We start from the raw sequence: 18019 nt of genomic DNA, 5'->3' as shown, positions 1-18019 counted from the left end.
ACTCATGACAGCAGAAAAGCGATACTCATAGATAGAAAAAGGAGGCCTGTTAATCACCTTTGGTGTCAAGAAATTTCACCAGTACGTACACGGCCATTATTTTACTATCGTTTCTGACCACAAGGCATTGCTATGATTGTTCAGTGAAGACAAGGCTATGCGACCCATAGCCTCAACAAGAATATAGTGATGGGGCTTTAATCCTGCAGCATATGAGTATACTTTTGTACATAGGCCTGGAAATCAAATCGCAAACGCTGACACCCTTAGTCGTTTGCCTTTACAAGGAAATGATGAGGATGTCCCAGTTCCACAAGAACTTGTTTTATTGTTAAATTTCTTAGATTCCATGCTGGTATGTGCTCGAAACATCTGAGACTGGACAATGAGTCCTATCTCAACTACGAGAATAAATGCTTCATGGTTGGTCACAAGAGCCCGTATCAGACAAAATGAAACTGTACTTCAACAGAAGGTATGAAATAACCAGCCAGGGTGGTATCTTATTGTGGGAAGCACGAGTGATAGTTCCTCCAAAGAGAAGAAAGTCATTGTTAATTGAACTACACATTACACATGGAATATCCTGAATGAAGACCATAGCACGCAGCTATCTATGGTGCCTGGGATGGATGGAGAAATAGAGAGTTTAGTGAAGAATTGTGTGCAATGTCAGCAACTGCAAAAGATAGCTTCAACAGATCCGTTACACCCTTGGGAGCGGCCAGGGAGACCATAGGTGCGATTACGCATTGACTATGTTGGAGCTTTCATGGGAACAATGTTTCTGCTCATGGTTGATGCCCACTCAAAACGGATGGACACATATGAGGTGAAGTCACCAACATCTTCTGCTACATTTGAGAAGCTACGTCAGAGTTTTGCCATTAACGGACTACCAGATGCAGTTGTTTCTGATGACGGCACGGCATTTACGGGTGCTGAGTTTCAATGGTTTATCAGCCTCAATGATATCACTCATGTGAAAACTTCACCATACCACCCTTCCTCAAATGGAGTGCTCAAAAGGGCAGTTCAAACGTTCAAGTCAGACATGAAAAAGTTAACTGGAGATTCCTTAGCAACCAAGCTAGCAGGTTTTTTTTTCCATTATAGGACCACCTCTCACACAACAGGTGTCATTGATGAAACGCTGTCTCAGGATGAGATTGAACTTGATAATGCCGAATTTAGGGGGGAAGGTGGAAAGGAGTCAGGGAAGTCAGAAAGCTGGACATAACAGGCATAGCCATGAGAAGAAATTTACGTGGGAGAGACGGTACTTGTGAAGAACTTTGGAGAAGGACCAAAGTGAAATAAGTGAAAATTGTAATTGTAAATATAAAATGCATTTCCGAGTAAAGGGGGAGGGATATGGTAATTATGGTTTTATCTAATGTGTAGTATACCTTTAAGATGAATGTTAGAAAGGAAGATCACATGATCTTGTATAACCAATAGAAGAGTAGCACGAGCTACCTCTGTAGTCAGTAGTCTGTAGTAAGTAGCCAGTAGTATGGAGATAGGGTTTGATGTGAAGGCACACATGAGTTGCTGTTGAGTACCTTTGTAAATAAACAGAATGTTTTCCACATAAGAAGTGTTTGCTGATCAACTCTATCTATAGTACCAACTCAGCCACCCCACAACAAGCGTGTAACTGGGATTCACAAGTCTCAACAATCTCCCAATGAAATCCAGAACAGTTCCTTTAAATAAAACAGCAATGAAAGAAGGAATGCAGAAATCCTTATTGCACCACAGGAGGAGTTGTGGTTCTCTCTGCCTGATAACCCAGCTTTTATGCCACATTTACTGCCACTAGGACAGCCTGAAACAGTTATCTATGTTGATGGCAGATGAATCATGAGGTTAGGAGAGAGTGATGACCTGTATCTTTGGGTTAGTCTGGGGAATCCTCAGTATACAATTGAAGTGAGGTCTCAATGAGGTACAAGTTTGAGAGTGTGTAGGGGCTTCAGGTACATGCAAACAATCAATAAGGGATGAGGAGGACTGAGAACAATAGTTTGGTGATGCAAACTCATGAAAAATTAGGGAATGGGACGTGGGCTAATGTGCATGCATGGTACAGAGAATACAACATTGGTGGGCCTGAGGCTGGTGAGCATTTGGACCAAGTGGGCACTCAGATCAGTGTGTACACATATAGCGGAAAGGACCAACAAGCGCTGGGACAGCAGTAAACATTCAAAGTGAAAGCTGTGAGTACTTATCGGAGCAGTAAACATTCGAGGCAGGCAGGGATACTGGGGAGATTAAGAAGAACAGTTGAAGGCACAAAACAGTATTCTGCCTTCAGATCACCAAGGTCTGGGCTTGTCAATATTTTGTCTAGATTAGTGGAACAACAGGAACCAGATAGTGGAACAACAGGAACCAAATGGAATGGTCATGGATAAGGGAAACCACAACTACTGTATAGAAGGAAAATACAGCCAAAGACAAACTGGAGAGAAGAACTGAGCCCCAGTGAACAAAGAGAAGAAGGGGGAATGGTGAGAGCTAACAAAAAAAAATAAGTTTTGTAACAGGGAGTTTAAAATAATAGTTTGTAAGATGTTGACTGATTATGATGGTGGTTATCTAAAAATAATTGCTATGTTTCTTCTGTTCTCAGTTCCGCAGGCTTAACAGGGTAGCATCTCTACCACAGGCTAACGAACTGATGGTGTAAATCTTCATTTTATATCATACTTGGCGCAAAGGAAGATTGTTGTGGTTGTTGGGGGTAAATCATCTCAGTCCCAGGACATCATTGCAAGAGTTACTCTGTTTTTTTTTATTCATTCATGGGATGTGAGCATCACTGGCTAGGCCAGCATTTATTGCCCATCCATAATTTCCCTTCTTCAGAGGGATTTATGAGTTAACTACATTTCTGTGGGTCTAGAGTCACATGTAGGCCAGACCAGGTAAGGGCAGAAGATTTCCTTTAGTGAACCAGATGGGTTTTCACAACAATCGACAATGGTTTCATGTTCATCATTAGACTTTTAATTCCAGTTTTTTATTGAATTTAAATACCACCATCTGCCATGGCGGGATTCTAACCCAGGTCCTCAGAGCATTACTTTGGGTCTCTGGATTACCAGTCTAGTGACTATACCAATATATTCCACCACTTCCTGAGGCTGGTGTCCTAGGCCCAACCATCTTCAGCTGCTTCATCAATGACCTTTCCTACATCATAAGGTCAGAAGTTCATTGATTATTGCACAATGTTCAGTACCATTCACGACTTCTCAGATACTGAAGCAGTCCATGTCCATATGCAGCAAGACCTGGACAACATCCAGGCTTGAGCTGATAAGTGGCAAGTAATATTCATGGCCATTGTCTGGCACTTGTGGGACATCTCCAACAAGAGAGAACCCAACCATCTCCCCTTGAGATTCAATGGCATTACCATTGCTGAATCTCCCCTAATCAACATCCTGGGGGTTACCATTGACCAGAGACTAAACTGGGCCAGCCATATAAATATTGTGGCTACAAGAGCAGGTCAGGGGGTAGGAATTCTGCAGAGAGTAACTCATCTCCTGGCTCCCCAAAGTCTGTCTGCCATCTACAAGGCACAAGTCAGAAGTGCGATGGAATACTCTCCCCTTGCCTAGAAGAGTGCAGCTCCAACAACACTCAAGGAGCTTGACACCATCCAGGACAAAGCAGCCCATTTGATTGGCACCCCATCCACCACCCTCAACATTCACTCCCACCCCCACTAAAGCACAGCGGCAGCAGTGTGTATTATCTACAAGATTCACTGCAGCAACTCACCAAGGCTCCTTCAACAGCAGCTTCCAAACCCATGACCTCTACCATCTAGAAGGACAAGGGCAGCAGACACATAAAAACACCGCCACCTGGAAGTTCCCCTTCAAGTCACTCATCATCCTGACTTGGAACTACATCGCCATTTCTTCACTGTCACGGGGTCAAAATCCTGGAACTCCCTACCTAACAGCACTATGGGTGTACCTACACCACATGGACTGTAGCGGTTCAAGAAGGTAGCTCACCACCACCTTCTCAGAAGAAATTATGGATGGGCAATAAATGCTGGCCTAGCCAGCGATACCCACATCTCGTGAAGGAATAAAAAAAAAATCAATTTTTAAACAGTAATATTCTCTGACAAAAATATTGAATTATGGAAGACATTTGCTTAGTAATTAAGGATATCAGTGATGTCAAATGAAACAATTTTCTACATTTGGCATACAGTTTCAGCATTTCCTATGCTGCTAAATTCTAGTCAGCCTTCCCATCCACCCTGTTAAAATCACATTGTGTAATCAAGCTTCTGTTTGAATGCATTCAAGAGTCACCTGCCTCTTTCTGGTAGGAGCATTTATGACCTTAGTTGACTGTAGACTCAAAATGGTGTTCACTGTGTTTCTAGCGGGAAAGGGGCAATAAGATGTTTTCACAAATTTGACCACTCGCCCACACTGTTTCCACGGACTGGTTGGGGTTACAAAAGGGGGCTGATCGGTTGCTCATGTTCTATGGAAATACTCGTGGTACTGAGGTGGCCCTCATCTCATGTCGGCTTCTGCCATGATAGTTAAGGGTCTGTTCATCTTGTCTTCAATATCCTCTGAGGATGAGGAGTTGTGATCAAGTGAAGTTGCGCACTATGCTTCTCTGGTTAGATGCCATGCCAGATGCCTATGGCCATAGTTCTATATAAGTGTAACACATACAGTGAAGTTGTTAGAGGAGTTAAATTGCAGATGCTTTTTTACCGGTTGGTTCCCCCAGTCTGCTGAACTATCTTTTCAGAAGCTGCACAGCATTATTCTAGCTTTACACTGCTGTCTGCAGCAAGAAGAATGCAAATGAGCAGACGCAGAAAACTCTTGCATATCTCCCTCTAGTGGGAATTGGTTGTTGCAAGAAGTTACTTTTCAAAAGTGCATTTTAAGAAAATCCTAGGCCAATTTATTTCATGAAGAATGGGAGAGCAAAATTGACTTGACAGTGTTTGTTTCAGGCCTTCTATTAAGCTGACATGAAAGTAACTGTAGTCCAAGAGAACCATAGGCTGCTCTAATTGGAGAGAGATAATTGGTGGTGAGTTTAATCTGAGGGTCTCCACACCTCAGGCAAGGGTTGCGGTTGAGAAGGCAGGGTCACAGATGACCTCAGCTGGTACAGGAATTGAACCTACACTGTTGGTGTACACTCTGCATCACAAATCAGCTGTCCAGCCAACTGAGCTAACCAACCCCCAAAGACAGACTGCGCTCAAGGAATTGAACCCCAGTCTCCCACATGACAGGTAGGGATACTAACCACTATACTAAGAAGGAAATCACAAGCATAGTTACCAATTCATGGTATATTACCTTCTACATTCCATATTCTTCCTATAATGATTTTTTTTTTTAAATTCTGTGATCTCTTCATGTTCACATTCTTTCTGTGTTCCAGTGTGAAACACAGTAACATGGCCACTTACTGCTCTTACCACTCTAATTAGCGAGGACTTAAATAATGGCACAGCAAGTTGGAGCCTTAGTAAGTTATAACAGCATTTTAAACTATGGGTTCAGACCACAGATGCTTCTGCAGTGCAGTCATAAATGAGATCAAGTGCTTCAGCACAGGAGCAGGAATCATTGCAACTAATTCCCTGCAACTCCTAGCTTCTGCTTTCATTGTTAGAAACCTAGATACTGGTAATTTTTGGATTATCTTGGTTGCAGATAGTACAAGGTGGTCTGATGAGAACAAACAATGGAAAGTGAAGAAAATACATTTGAAAGGGAGTCTCACTCTCCAAGAAAATTCATGCATCGTGATTTATCCGTGCATGTTGCTTATTCCCTCTTTGCAACACTTAAGAGATCAGAAAATATCATCATCGATGTCATGGGAAACTCATTTCAGTAATACAACAGTTAATAGCAAATATCCTTGATTTAATGGCATTCTTAAATAAAAATTCCAGTGCCCAATGAGAAGTTATAGGCTTTCTGTAATTGTTGAATCATCAGGGCTTATCCTAGGCTATTACACTATTTGTTGGCATATTTATCACTAATATGGGTATTTATTATCTTGTCCAGATTGCTGTCACACATTGGAAAAATGACATACCCGTCTTTGGCTTCTGGAAAGATTATCCATAAAGGTTGGAGAGAGCGGTTCATTTACAATTTCTGATGTTGACTGCAGGAATGCATCACTATCATACAAATGTTTATGTTCCTTCTTGGCTCGAAATCTCATTACTGTTGTCTCCAAGTCTAGGCAGTCTCTCCGGCCTTCCTTCACTGCGTCCTGCTTCTTCTTGCGTGCACAGTCATTGAGGATGACTTGCGATAAAGGAATCCCAAATCCTAGGGGATGCAACTCTGTAAAAGGAAAGGAATGATTCTACATTAGATGTTTTAAATCTTAATCTAAAATTTACAAATTTACATATTTCCACTTTCAGCTGACTAGAATTCAGATGATGAGAGGTCCATTGCTGTTTTTTTTTTCCCCTGGCTGGTTTCCAATTAGACCATAATAAGTTTTAAGGCAAGACTTTCAAACTTGTTATTTATTTACTGTTGTCTATTTAAAGCATTGCGATCTTCTGCCCAATCTTTCACCTCTTATCCACCCCTAATGCCTGTGAAAAGTTTTTGTAAGCAAACACTCAATTTTTATTTTTAAATGCAAACTGAACAGCAATTTACATCTCGTTATTGCATGACTTACAATAAAATATCAAGACAGCCATTCCAGTGGCTGTAAAGTAGCCATAACTTCAAAGTGAAGTCAGTCATTTTCAAGTTGCCATTAAAATAACACACAGTCCAGTAAATCTAGGCTTAGGTTATTTAATACAAATTTTTAAGATATTTTCTTTGAGCCATGACTTTGGCATTGGCACTGTCCCCATCCCTGCTCTCACCCCACTCTTCATGGTCCTGTAGGGCAGTGGAGTAAATTGCATTGTAAGATTTCTTTTGATACAGCATTTGAACCATCTTCAAGGTTCCTAAACAAGGCTCACTATTTTGTGACTCCCTTGATTAATGAGAGGAAGGAGAAAGACAGAAAGAAAGAAAGGTGGAAAGGGTTTTTTCCCCCCTTCATATTAAATTGATATAAAACCAAGTTGAATTTTAAAGCAAACAGAACCTTTTTTGAGGTAAGCAGATAAGAAGGTTAGGACGAGGGAAGCTGGTTGAAGTTAATATTGGTATTGGTGACCATGAAACTGTCGGATTGATCTAAAGATCCATCTGGTTAACTAATTGGCTTTGCAAAAGGAAATCTGGCATCCTTACCCGGGCTGGCCTATATGTGACTCCAGACCAACAACAGAGTGACTGACTCTTAACTGCCCCTGAAATGGCCTAGAAAAAACACTCAGCTTATTGAAGAAGGTGAAGAAGGTGACTCACCACCACTTTTATAAAGACAATTCAGGGTGGGCAATAAATGCTGACATTACTAGCGACACCCACATCCTGTGAATGAATTTTAAAAACAGTTAAAGGGGTCTCTAGCCTTCTGTATTAAATGGGAGACCCCTTATTTTTAAAATGTGTCCGCTAGTTCTAGTCTCTCCCACATGAGGTAACATGCTTTCAGCATCCATCCTGTCAAGTCCCCTCAAAATCTTATATGTTTCAATAAGATCACCTTTCATTCTTCTAAACTCTAATGGATATAGACCCAGCCTATCCAACCTTCCCTCATTAGGTAACCTCCCCCCACATCACAAGTGTCAGTCTAGTGAACCTTCTCTGAGCTGCTTCTGATGCATTTATATCCTTTCTCAAGTAAGGGACCAAAACTGTACACAGTACTCTAGATGTGGTCTCACCAATGCCCTGTATGACTGTAGCAAAGCATCCCTACTTTTATATTCCATTCCCCTTGCAATAAACACCAACATTCCATTTGCCTTCCTAGTCACTTACTGTATCTGCATGCAAACTTCTTGTGATTCATGTACCCGGACAACCTGATCCCTCTGTACCTCAGAATTTTGCAATCTCTCTCCATTTAAATAGCATATTGCTTTTCTATTTTTCCTGCCAGACTGGACAATTTCACATTTTCCCACATTATGCTCCATCTGCCAAATTTTTGCCCACTCACTTAACCTGTCTATATCCCTTTCCAGACCCCTTGGCTTGGATTTTCTTCCTCGAAACAGGTAAGGGGAGTCAGGTAATCTCCTGGCTTGGCCTGTCTGCCTCAGGAAAAAGTGCCCACCAAGATGGGCCCTTCATTGCTCTGCCCTTCCACCCACCCCCCTCAGGCCCCTCATACACTCTATGTCAGGCTCGGCCCTTCCATGCACCTCTATGCCTACTCTCTGTTTCCTGTTAGCTAACCATTCCTCTATCCATGTTAATATGTTACCACCTACACAATGAACTCTTATTTTATGTACCAACCTTTGATGTGGCACCTTTCAAATACCTTTGGGAAATCTTGGTACAGCACATCCACAAGTTCCCCATTATCTACGTTGCTTGTTACTTCCTCAAGAACTCCAATAAATTAGTCAAACATGATTTCCCTTTCACAAAACCATGTTGATTCTGCCTGATTGCATAGAGATTTTCTAAGTGCCCTGCTATGAACTCCTTAATAATAGATTCTAGCATTTTCCATATGATTGATATTAAGCTAAATAGCTTGTAGTTTCCTGCTTTCTGTCTTCCTCATTTTTTGAATAGAAGAGTCACATTCACCATTTTCCAATCTAATGGCACCTTTCCAGAATCTAGGGAATTTTGGAAAATTGAAACTACTTTGAAACAATGTATCTACTATTGGTAGATATTTTAAGACTCTAGAATGAAGTCCATCAGGACCTGGGGACTTGTCAGCTTTCAGTTCTCATAATTTTCGCAATACCGCTTCCCTGGTGACTGCAATTATTTTAAGGTCCTCCCTCCCTTTCACCTCCTGATTCACAATTATTTCTGGGGTGTTATTTGTATTTTCTACAGGGAAGACAGACAAAACATCTGTTCAATTGTTCAATTCATCCGCCATTTCTTTATTTTCCATTATTAACTCTCCAGACTCACTCCCTAGAGGAGTGAAGCTCACTTTCCTTACTCTTTTCCTTTTTCAAACCCTGTAGAAACTCTTATTATCTATTTTTACTATCTGTTGACCTGTTGCTTTCTCCAAGGCAATGCCTCATCCAACTAGATCCAACTTGCCAACCAATCAGCATCCTTTTCTCCTGTTGTATAAATTGTTGTGATTGTTTGAAATTCAGCATTCTTGCAATTGTCCTGGTGTGTGCAAGGCAAAAAGCTTTGGCAGCATGTCTCTCTTTTCAATACCAAGAGACTGATCACTGTATTCACAGGTAATGATGGGGTTGAGTGGCTTGCAGCAAGTTGAATGGCTAATGGGAAACTGAAAGAGAGGCAATGGGAGTAGGATGAAGCATACGTGATTGGGGGAGGGAATGGAAAGGAAAAGGAGCCCCTGAGGGACACACAACTCCAGTTGCACATCCAATTTGCAGCCCTTGGAGGCTCGTTTCCCCCCCATACCACATAACAGCATTCACCATAAAGAAAAAGTGGGAAGAAAAACATAGAGAAGCAGAACACAACATGGTGGATGGTAGCAGAGTGGTAATATTACTAGATTAATAATCCAGAAAGCTAGGGAGGAATTTTCCCTGCCTGCTGGCATTGGGCGTGTTTGGCGGCATGAGCGAGCGGATCAAATATCGGTTTCATGACGTCCGGCATTGAGAACCTCATTGTAATACTTCTGTATTTCATTATAAGCCCAGCCCAACAGAAATATCCCCCCACACTGGATCGTCAGAGCACGATCATGCTGCCATGTTTCACAACAGCATATATAAGGCATGCACTTGGCAGGCTGCACTTCGCTCGGGACTTCAAGGTGTTTTTTGCCTACCTTGCTTCAGGCAGGAATTACAGTCATCAGTGGCAGGCTTCACAGACAGCACCACATCACTCTTAGGGGAGCTCACAGACAGCTCTACCTACCAGACTAGCTATAAGGCTTTTCAACGGCTACCAGGATATGGCTTGCTCAGGCAAGGAAAATGGCTGCAGGGCGAGGGCTGTACTGGGGAAGGGGGGGTATCCCAGGGTGTGTGTTGGGGGGGGGGGTCATGTTGATCTGTGCAAACGGCCGCAGGATGGTGAAGGCTGAGGAGGCAATCTCCAGAGGAGATGAGGCCAGATGGATATGTGAGGATCTGTGGGAGAGAATGGGTGATGGGCTTGAGTGTGTGTGTTTAGAGTGATGAGATAGTTACCATACCCTGGCTCTATGGATGAGACCATTCGTCCTCTATCTGCATCGGATGGCCAACCTCTCCTGTGCAGCATTGGCACTGATCACCATCATCGCCGGAGTGGTAATGTTGCTGACCCTCCTGTGGCCAGATCGGGGATAGAGGCCATCACAGTAGACCTCCAGGACGTCCAAAAGGCGCTTGAGGGATGCAGCACTAAACCTGGTGGCTGCTGTCTTCTTGCCTTTTGGGGCCATGTTTTCATTGCAACAGTCCTGTGCTGAAAGCAATGAGAGGTATGCATGTGACAGTACTTAAAATGTGGCGCCTGGCCTGATGAAGCAATGAGGTGATGGCATGACAGGTGAATTGGAGCCCACCTGCCATCAAAATGCCGTGTTTCCTGGGAATGCATAATTAATGCAGCAGGATTAGGATCATATGATATGAGAAACTGCCATTGCAGCCAACGGGTAAATCATTGTTTTTTCCACCTACTAGTGCACTTAGTGCAAATCTGGGCCAATTCCGCCACATGAGACATGAGTTCAGATCCTGCCATCACAGCTGGTGGAATTTAAATTAAATTATTTAATAAATCTGCAATAAAAACCTAGTCTCATTAACAATGATCATGAAACTACTGGATCATATAAAAATGCATCGGGAAGGAAATCTGCCATGTTTACCTGGTCTGGCCTAAATGTGATTCTAGACATGCACAATGTGGTTGACTCTTAACTACCCCTGAAATGGCCTAACAAGTCAGACAGATGGGTCAAACCGATACAGAAAAGTCAAATAAGAATAAAAGCAAATGAACTTACCCGGCATTTACCTAGGCACAGGAAATGACAAAGGCACACCCTGCCCAGTCAATCTTGCAAAGTCCTCCTCACTAACAATTGTACCAAAATTGGGTGGTATATAGTCATGAGAGAATGGTCCTGGAAGTCCTCAATATCTTGACCTAATGAAGTCTAATGGCATCAGGTCAAACACCAGCAAGAAGCCTCCTGCTGATTACCATCTACTGCCTTCGCTCAGCTGATGAATCAGTACACTTACATGTTGAATGCCATTTGGAAGAAGCACTGAGGGTAGCAAAGGCACAGAGAGTACTCTGGGTGGGGAAATTGAATGTCCATTACCTAGGAAGGCTCAGTAGCACAACTACTGACTGAGTTGGCTGAGTCCTGAAGGAAATATCTGCCTAACTGGGCTAAAAGCATGCGGTGAGAGAACCAACAAGAGGGAAAAACCTACTTGACCTTGTCCTCACCTATCTGCATGTTGCAGATGCATCTCTCTTTGACAGTATTGGTAGGAGTGACCAAAATACAGTTTTTTGGAGATGATGTCTATCAACACACTGAGGACACCCTCCATCATGTGTGTGGCACTGTCACTGTGCTCAATTGGATAGATTCAGGACAGATCTAGCAATTCAAAACTGAGCATCCATGAGGTTCTGTGGGCCATCAGCAGAAGCAGAATTGTATACTACCACAAGCTGTAACCTCATGGTCAAGCCCTCACTCCACCATTACCATCAAGTGCAAGGATCAATCCTGATTCAATGAGAAGTGTAGGAGAGCGTACCAGTAGCAGCACCAGGCATACTTAAAAATGAGGCCCCCACCATCACAGATGCCAATCTTAGCCAAGTTGTTCCAGCACAGTTACAACATTAACATCTACCCAACAATGTGGAATATTACCCAGATATGTCCTATCAAGTTCCACTCTTCTTTTTAATTCGTTTATGGGATTTGGGCATTGCTGGGTAGGCCAGCATTTATTGCGCATCCCTAATTTCCCTTGAGAAGATGGTGGTGAGCTGCCTTCTTGAACTGCTGCAGTCGATGTGGTGTAGGTACACACACAGTGCTGTTAGAGAGGGAGTTCCAGGATTTTGACCCAGCAACAGTGAAGGAACAGCGATATAGTTCCAAGTCAGGATGGTGAGAGGCATGGATGGGAACTTCTGGGTGGTGGTGTTCCCATGTATCTGTTACCCTTGTCCTTCTAGATGGTGGTGGTTGTGGGTTTGGAAGGTGCTGTCTAAGGAGCCTTGGTGAGTTCCTGCAGTGCATTTTGTAAATGGTACACACTGCTGCTACTGTGCAATGGTGGCGGAGGGAGTGAATGTTTGTGGATATGGTGCCAATCAAGTGGGTCGCTTTGTCCTGGATGGTGTCAAGCTTCTTGAGTGTTGATAGAGCTGCACTCACCCAGGCAAGTGGGGAGAACTCCATCACACTCCTGACTTGTGCTTTGTAGATGGTGGACAGGCTTTGGGGAGTCAGGAGGTGAGTTACTCACTGCAGGATTCCAAGCCTCTGGCCTGCTCTTATAGCCACAGTACTTATATTGTTGGTCACCCCTAGGATGTTGTTATTGGGAGATTCAGTGATGATAATGCCATTGAATCTCAAGGGGTGATGATTAGATTCTCTCTCATTGCCTGGCACTTGTGTGGCATGAATTTTACTTACCACTTGTCAGCCCAAGCCTCAAATTACTCAAGATTTTAATTCATTTATGGGATATGAGCATTGCTGGCTAGGCTAGCATTTATTTCCCATCCCTAATTGCCCTTGAGAAGATGGTGATGAGCTGCTTTCTTGAACCGCTGCAGACCATGTGCTGTAGGTACACCCACAATGCTGTTAGGGAGGATGTTCCAGGATTTTGACCCAGCAACAGTGAAGGAACAGCAATATATATCCGGGTCAGTGTGGTGAGTGGTTTGCAGGGGAACTTCCAGGTGGTGCTGTTCCCATGTATCTGCTGCCCTTGTCCTTGTTAGGGCCTTGCCTTGGAAAATTTACATATTAATACTTACTGTATAATTTGCCATCCTGATCTGGAACCATATTACCATTTGTTCACTGTCGCTGTGTCAAAATCCTGGATGACCCTTCCTAACAGCACTTTGGGTGTGCCTATGCCATAAAGACTGCTGCAACTCAAGAAGGTGGCTTACCATCACCTTCTGAAGCACAATTAGGCATTGACGATAAATGCTGGCTTTGTCAGAGCCGCTCACATCCCAAGAATCAATAAATAAGTATTAAGGGCAAGAGAAGCATTGGAGGAGAGAAAGAAAGAGATAGAAACAGAAAGAAAATAGCGCAATAATCATAAATCTAAAAACATCAGAGGCAGGTAAGAAAATGACAATATTTTCTTACCATATACAATGCCATGAGTAATCAACCAGCCTAACTTAACTATCAGATAATAACTACTGTGTGTCACAGCTGGAAGCAAATTTAACATTGAAAAATTCCTATCATCTTACTACTTACGGGAGTAATAGTGACTTTGAGTGAGTTTTCAATGAAACCAGTGCTTCTAGATATTGAATTTATAATAAGAACAGAAAATGCCAGAAATCCTTGGCAGGTCTGGTAGCATCTGGAGGACATTGTTGGCAGAATGGAAAATATGTCATGACAGAATAATATGGAAATTATAAAAAAGAAAATCTGAACAACTGCCAATTGGAATAAAATAGCATATTAGAATGTTTTCATAGAATTGTAGCAGTTTCAAAAATGAAATCCAAATAAAAGTGGAATGTATAAATTATATAGTAACTGCATTTGTAGATTTAAAGGGGATATATTGTAAAACCTGTAGAATATTTTTTCTGTGAGCAAAGTACTGAATATATTTTATATGTGGTCATTTACATATTAATACTTAATATATAATTTATGAAAGGTTAAATATTGTTGATGTCAGTTTCTCTGATGTCTGTTCTCTGTTATATATGTAATGGTTACATGAACTGTAAGTAACATTTAATTGATGGGCGGTATGCAATATTAGGAGGGGAGAAGTAGCTTTTCGAAGATTTTTTTTGTTCTTTAATAAGCGTAGTATTTTATAGGTTGACACCAGGTAGGATGACTACGAAAGCAAACAAAACTAATTGTTTGTGTTACATCTGGGTGAATAAAGGCTCCCCTTTATTCGGCCCCCTCGGTTGGTCGCAACAATGGTTTTGTTTCTTTTCCTCATAGATGCCTTTTCCAATCCAAATGCATTTACTTTTTAATAAGGAGTCAATCAAATCAGGTTTTCGTCAGTCAAAGGAAGAGTAAGTTTATTAGTCACTCAAGCCAAGAAAAATAATAAAAGATGCAACGACACACACACACGCATGCACAAATTCTCCTCATCTCTGTCCTAAAAGGGAGTCCCCTAATTTTAAAACAGTACCCCCTAGTTCTTCCCAAGAGGAAACATCCTTTCAACATCCACCTTGTGAAGGCCATTCAGGATCTTGTAAACTTCATTCAAATCACCCCTCACTCTTCTAATCTCCAGTGGAAACAAGCCCAGTCTGTTCAACCTTTCCTCATAAGATAACCCACTCATTCCATGTATAAACCTAGTAAACCTCCTTTGTACCACCTCCAATGCATTTACATCCTTCCTTAAATTAGGAGACCAAAACTGCACACAATATTCGAGGTGCAGTCTCACCAATACCCTGTATAACTGAGGCATAACATCCTTACTTTTATGTTCAATCCCTCTCGTGATAAACGATGGCATTCCATTAGCCTTCTTAATTACTTTCTGTACCTCCGTACTAACTTTTGTGACTCGTACTAGAACACCTAGATTCCTCTGTACCTCAGAATTATGCGGCCATTCTCCATTTAAGTAATACTCTGCTTTTTTGTTCTTCCTGTCAAAGTGAACAACTTCACATTTTCCCACATTAAACTTCATTTGCCAGATCTTTGCCAATGCACTCGACCTTTGTATATCCATCTGCAACCTCCTCATGTCCTCTTCACACCATACTTTCCTACTTATCATTGTGTCATCTGCAAATTTAATTACCATGTCTTCACCCCCCTCATCTAAGTCATTGATGTAAATTGTAAAAAGTTGACGCCCCAGTACAGACCCCTGTGGGACCCCACTCATCACATCCTGCCAATCAGAAAAGACCCATTTATGCATATTCCCTTCTTTCCGCCAGCCAGCCAATCTACAATCCATGCTAATGTGCTAATATGTTAGCCCCAACACCATGCACTTTTATTTTCTGTAATAATCTTTGATGTGGCACCTTATCAAATGCCTTCTGGAAATCCAAGTACAGTACATCTACAGGCTCCCTTTTATCCACTGTGCATGTTACTCCTTCAAAAAACTCCAATAAATTAGTTTAACATGATTTTACTTGCACAAAACCAAGCTAACTCTTCCCTATTGCCTTGAGTTCTTCTAATTGGCCAGCTATAACCTCCTTAATGGTCGATTCTAAAAACTTCCACATGACAGACATCAAACTAACTGGCCTATAGTTTCCAGTTTTCTGCCTCCCTCTCTTCTTGAATACTTTCCAATCTGATGGAACCTTTCCAGAATCTAACAAATTTTGGAAAATTAACACCAGAGTATTGACTACCTTATTAGCCACGGCTTTTAAGACCCGAGGATGTAGTCCATTGGGATCCGAAGATTTGCCAGCCTGCAGCTCCATCAATTTGCTCAGTACTGTTTCCCTAGTGATTTCAATTTTACCAAGTTTCTTTCTCCCATTCACCTCCTGACTGGCAGCTGTTACTGGAATGTTTTTTGTACCCTCCATCGTGAACATAGAAGCAAAATATTTGTTGATTTCATTAACTATTAACTCCCTACTTTCACTCTCTAGAGGACCAACACTCACTTTACTTACTCTTCATTTTTAAATACCTGTAGAAACTCTTGCTATCCATTTTTACATTTCTAGCTAGTCTCCTCTCATACTCTAACTTCTTTCTCCTGATTAACCTTTTAGCCATTCTCTGCCGTTCTTTATATTCTGTTCAATCATCTGTCCTGCCACTCATCTTTGTGGAATTGTATGCTTTTTCCTTATGTTTGATGCTTTCCTTAACATCTTTAACCACGGATTGTGGGTCCTCCCCTTAGAATTTTTTTTTATAGTAGGGATGTACTTGTTCTGAAGTATCCCCTGAAATATCTGCTACTGCTTTTCTATTGATCTGTCCTCTAGCCTAGTTTCCCAGTTCACTTCAGCTAGCTCAGCTTTCATCCCCACATAGTTGCCCTTATTTAAGTTTAAGACCAAGCAGCTTATATTTCACCTTTCTTCTATTTTTACTTCAAGGGTCATTCGGACTCAAAACGTTAACTGTGCTCCTCTCCGCAGATGCTGCCTGACCTGCTGAGTTTTTCCAGGTATTTTTGTTTTTGTTTTAAGTTTAAGATACTAGTCTTAGACCCGCTCTTCTCCCTTTCAAACCAAATGTAAAATTCAATCATATTGTGGTTGCTTTACTTAGTGGTGCCTTTACTCTGAGGTCACATTACACAATACCAAGTCTAATATAACCTGCTCTCTGGTTGGTTCCAGAATATGCTGCTCTAAGCAACTATCTAGAAAGCATTCTAAGAACTCCTTATCCAGGCTACTGCTGCCAACCTGATTTTTCCAGTTTATGTGTAGATTAAAATCGCCCTTGATTATTACCATCCCTTTACCACAAGCACACAATATTTTCTCTTGAATACTTTGTCTTTTACTGTGACTACTGTCTGGGGGGGGGCCTGTAGACCACTCCCACTAATAACTTATTTCCCCTACTATTCCTCATCTCCATCCAAACCAATTCCATATCCTGATCTCCTGAACCAAGGTCATCTCTAACTATTGCACCAATGCCCTCTTTGATTAACAGTTCTCCCCCTCCACCTTTCCCTAGCTTCCTATTCTTCTTGAATGTTATGTACCCTTCAATATTAAGAACCCAATCTTTGCCGTCCTGCAGCCACTTCTCCGTAATTGCGATCAGATCATATTTATTTATTTCAATGTGGGCCATCAATTCATTTACTTTGTTGTGAATGCTACGTGCATTCAGATAGAGAGCCTTCAGTTTTGTCTCTTTGTTATCTTTGTAACATCTAGTCTTGACTGCTGATGTATTCTTAGGTTTTTTTCTCTCTGTCCCTTCCTGCCATTCTATGACCCTCATTTCTCATATTACTATTTTGGTCTCCTGTCGTGACTACACCAAGCTTGATAACTCATCTCTCTTGTTTAGTTTAAATCCCTCTCTACTTACCTATTTGTGTGATTTGAGTGGACACTTACTCCAGCACGGTTCAGATGTAAACTGTCCCAACGGTGCAGCCCCCACTTTCCCCAGTGCTGGTGGTGCCAGTGTCCCACAAACCAGAACCCACTTCTCCCACAACAGTCTTTGAGCCACACGTTCGTCTCTCTAATCTTATTTGTCCTATGCCAATTTGCATGTGACTCAGGTAATAATCCAGAGGTTATTATCTTTGAGGTTCTGCTTCTTAATTTGGTACCTAGCTCCTCATACTGACTTTGCAGAACCTCTTTTATTGTTCTACCTATGTCATTTGTACCTACTTGGACCACGACAACTGGATCTTCCCCCTCCCACTGCAAGTTCCCCTCCAGCCCTGAGCAGATGTCCTGAACCCTGGCACCGGGCTGGCAACATAACCATCTGGAATCTTGCTCTTTGCTGCAGAGAACAGTGTCAATCCCCCTCACTATACTATACTATAGTACCACTACATGCCTTTTTGCTCCACCTGCTTTAATGGCTTCCTGTACCACAGTGCCATGGCCAGCCAGCTCATCCACCTTACAGACTTTACTTTCATCCACACAGGTTGCGAGCACCTCAAACCTGTTTGACAATTGCAAAGCCTGAGGCTCCT

The 18019-nt window shown here is 42.0% G+C and overlaps 1 protein-coding gene across 3 annotated transcripts in view; it reads right to left on the bottom strand.

The window, feature by feature from the left end:
• arhgap36 (Rho GTPase activating protein 36) overlaps window positions 1-18019 on the bottom strand; it is a 329472-nt gene that overhangs the window by 74549 nt on the left and 236904 nt on the right. For all 3 annotated transcript variants that reach the window (XM_041196093.1, XM_041196092.1, XM_041196094.1), the window contains exon 4: window positions 6130-6386. In XM_041196093.1, the coding sequence (XP_041052027.1) occupies window positions 6130-6386 (257 nt within the window). The remainder of the gene's footprint in view (window positions 1-6129; window positions 6387-18019) is intronic.

The sequence above is a fragment of the Carcharodon carcharias genome, chromosome 9, assembly GCF_017639515.1.
Source record: "Carcharodon carcharias isolate sCarCar2 chromosome 9, sCarCar2.pri, whole genome shotgun sequence".
In the NCBI taxonomy this organism is placed as follows: Eukaryota; Metazoa; Chordata; class Chondrichthyes; order Lamniformes; family Lamnidae; genus Carcharodon; species Carcharodon carcharias.
This window is presented reverse-complemented; position numbering and strand designations above follow the sequence as displayed.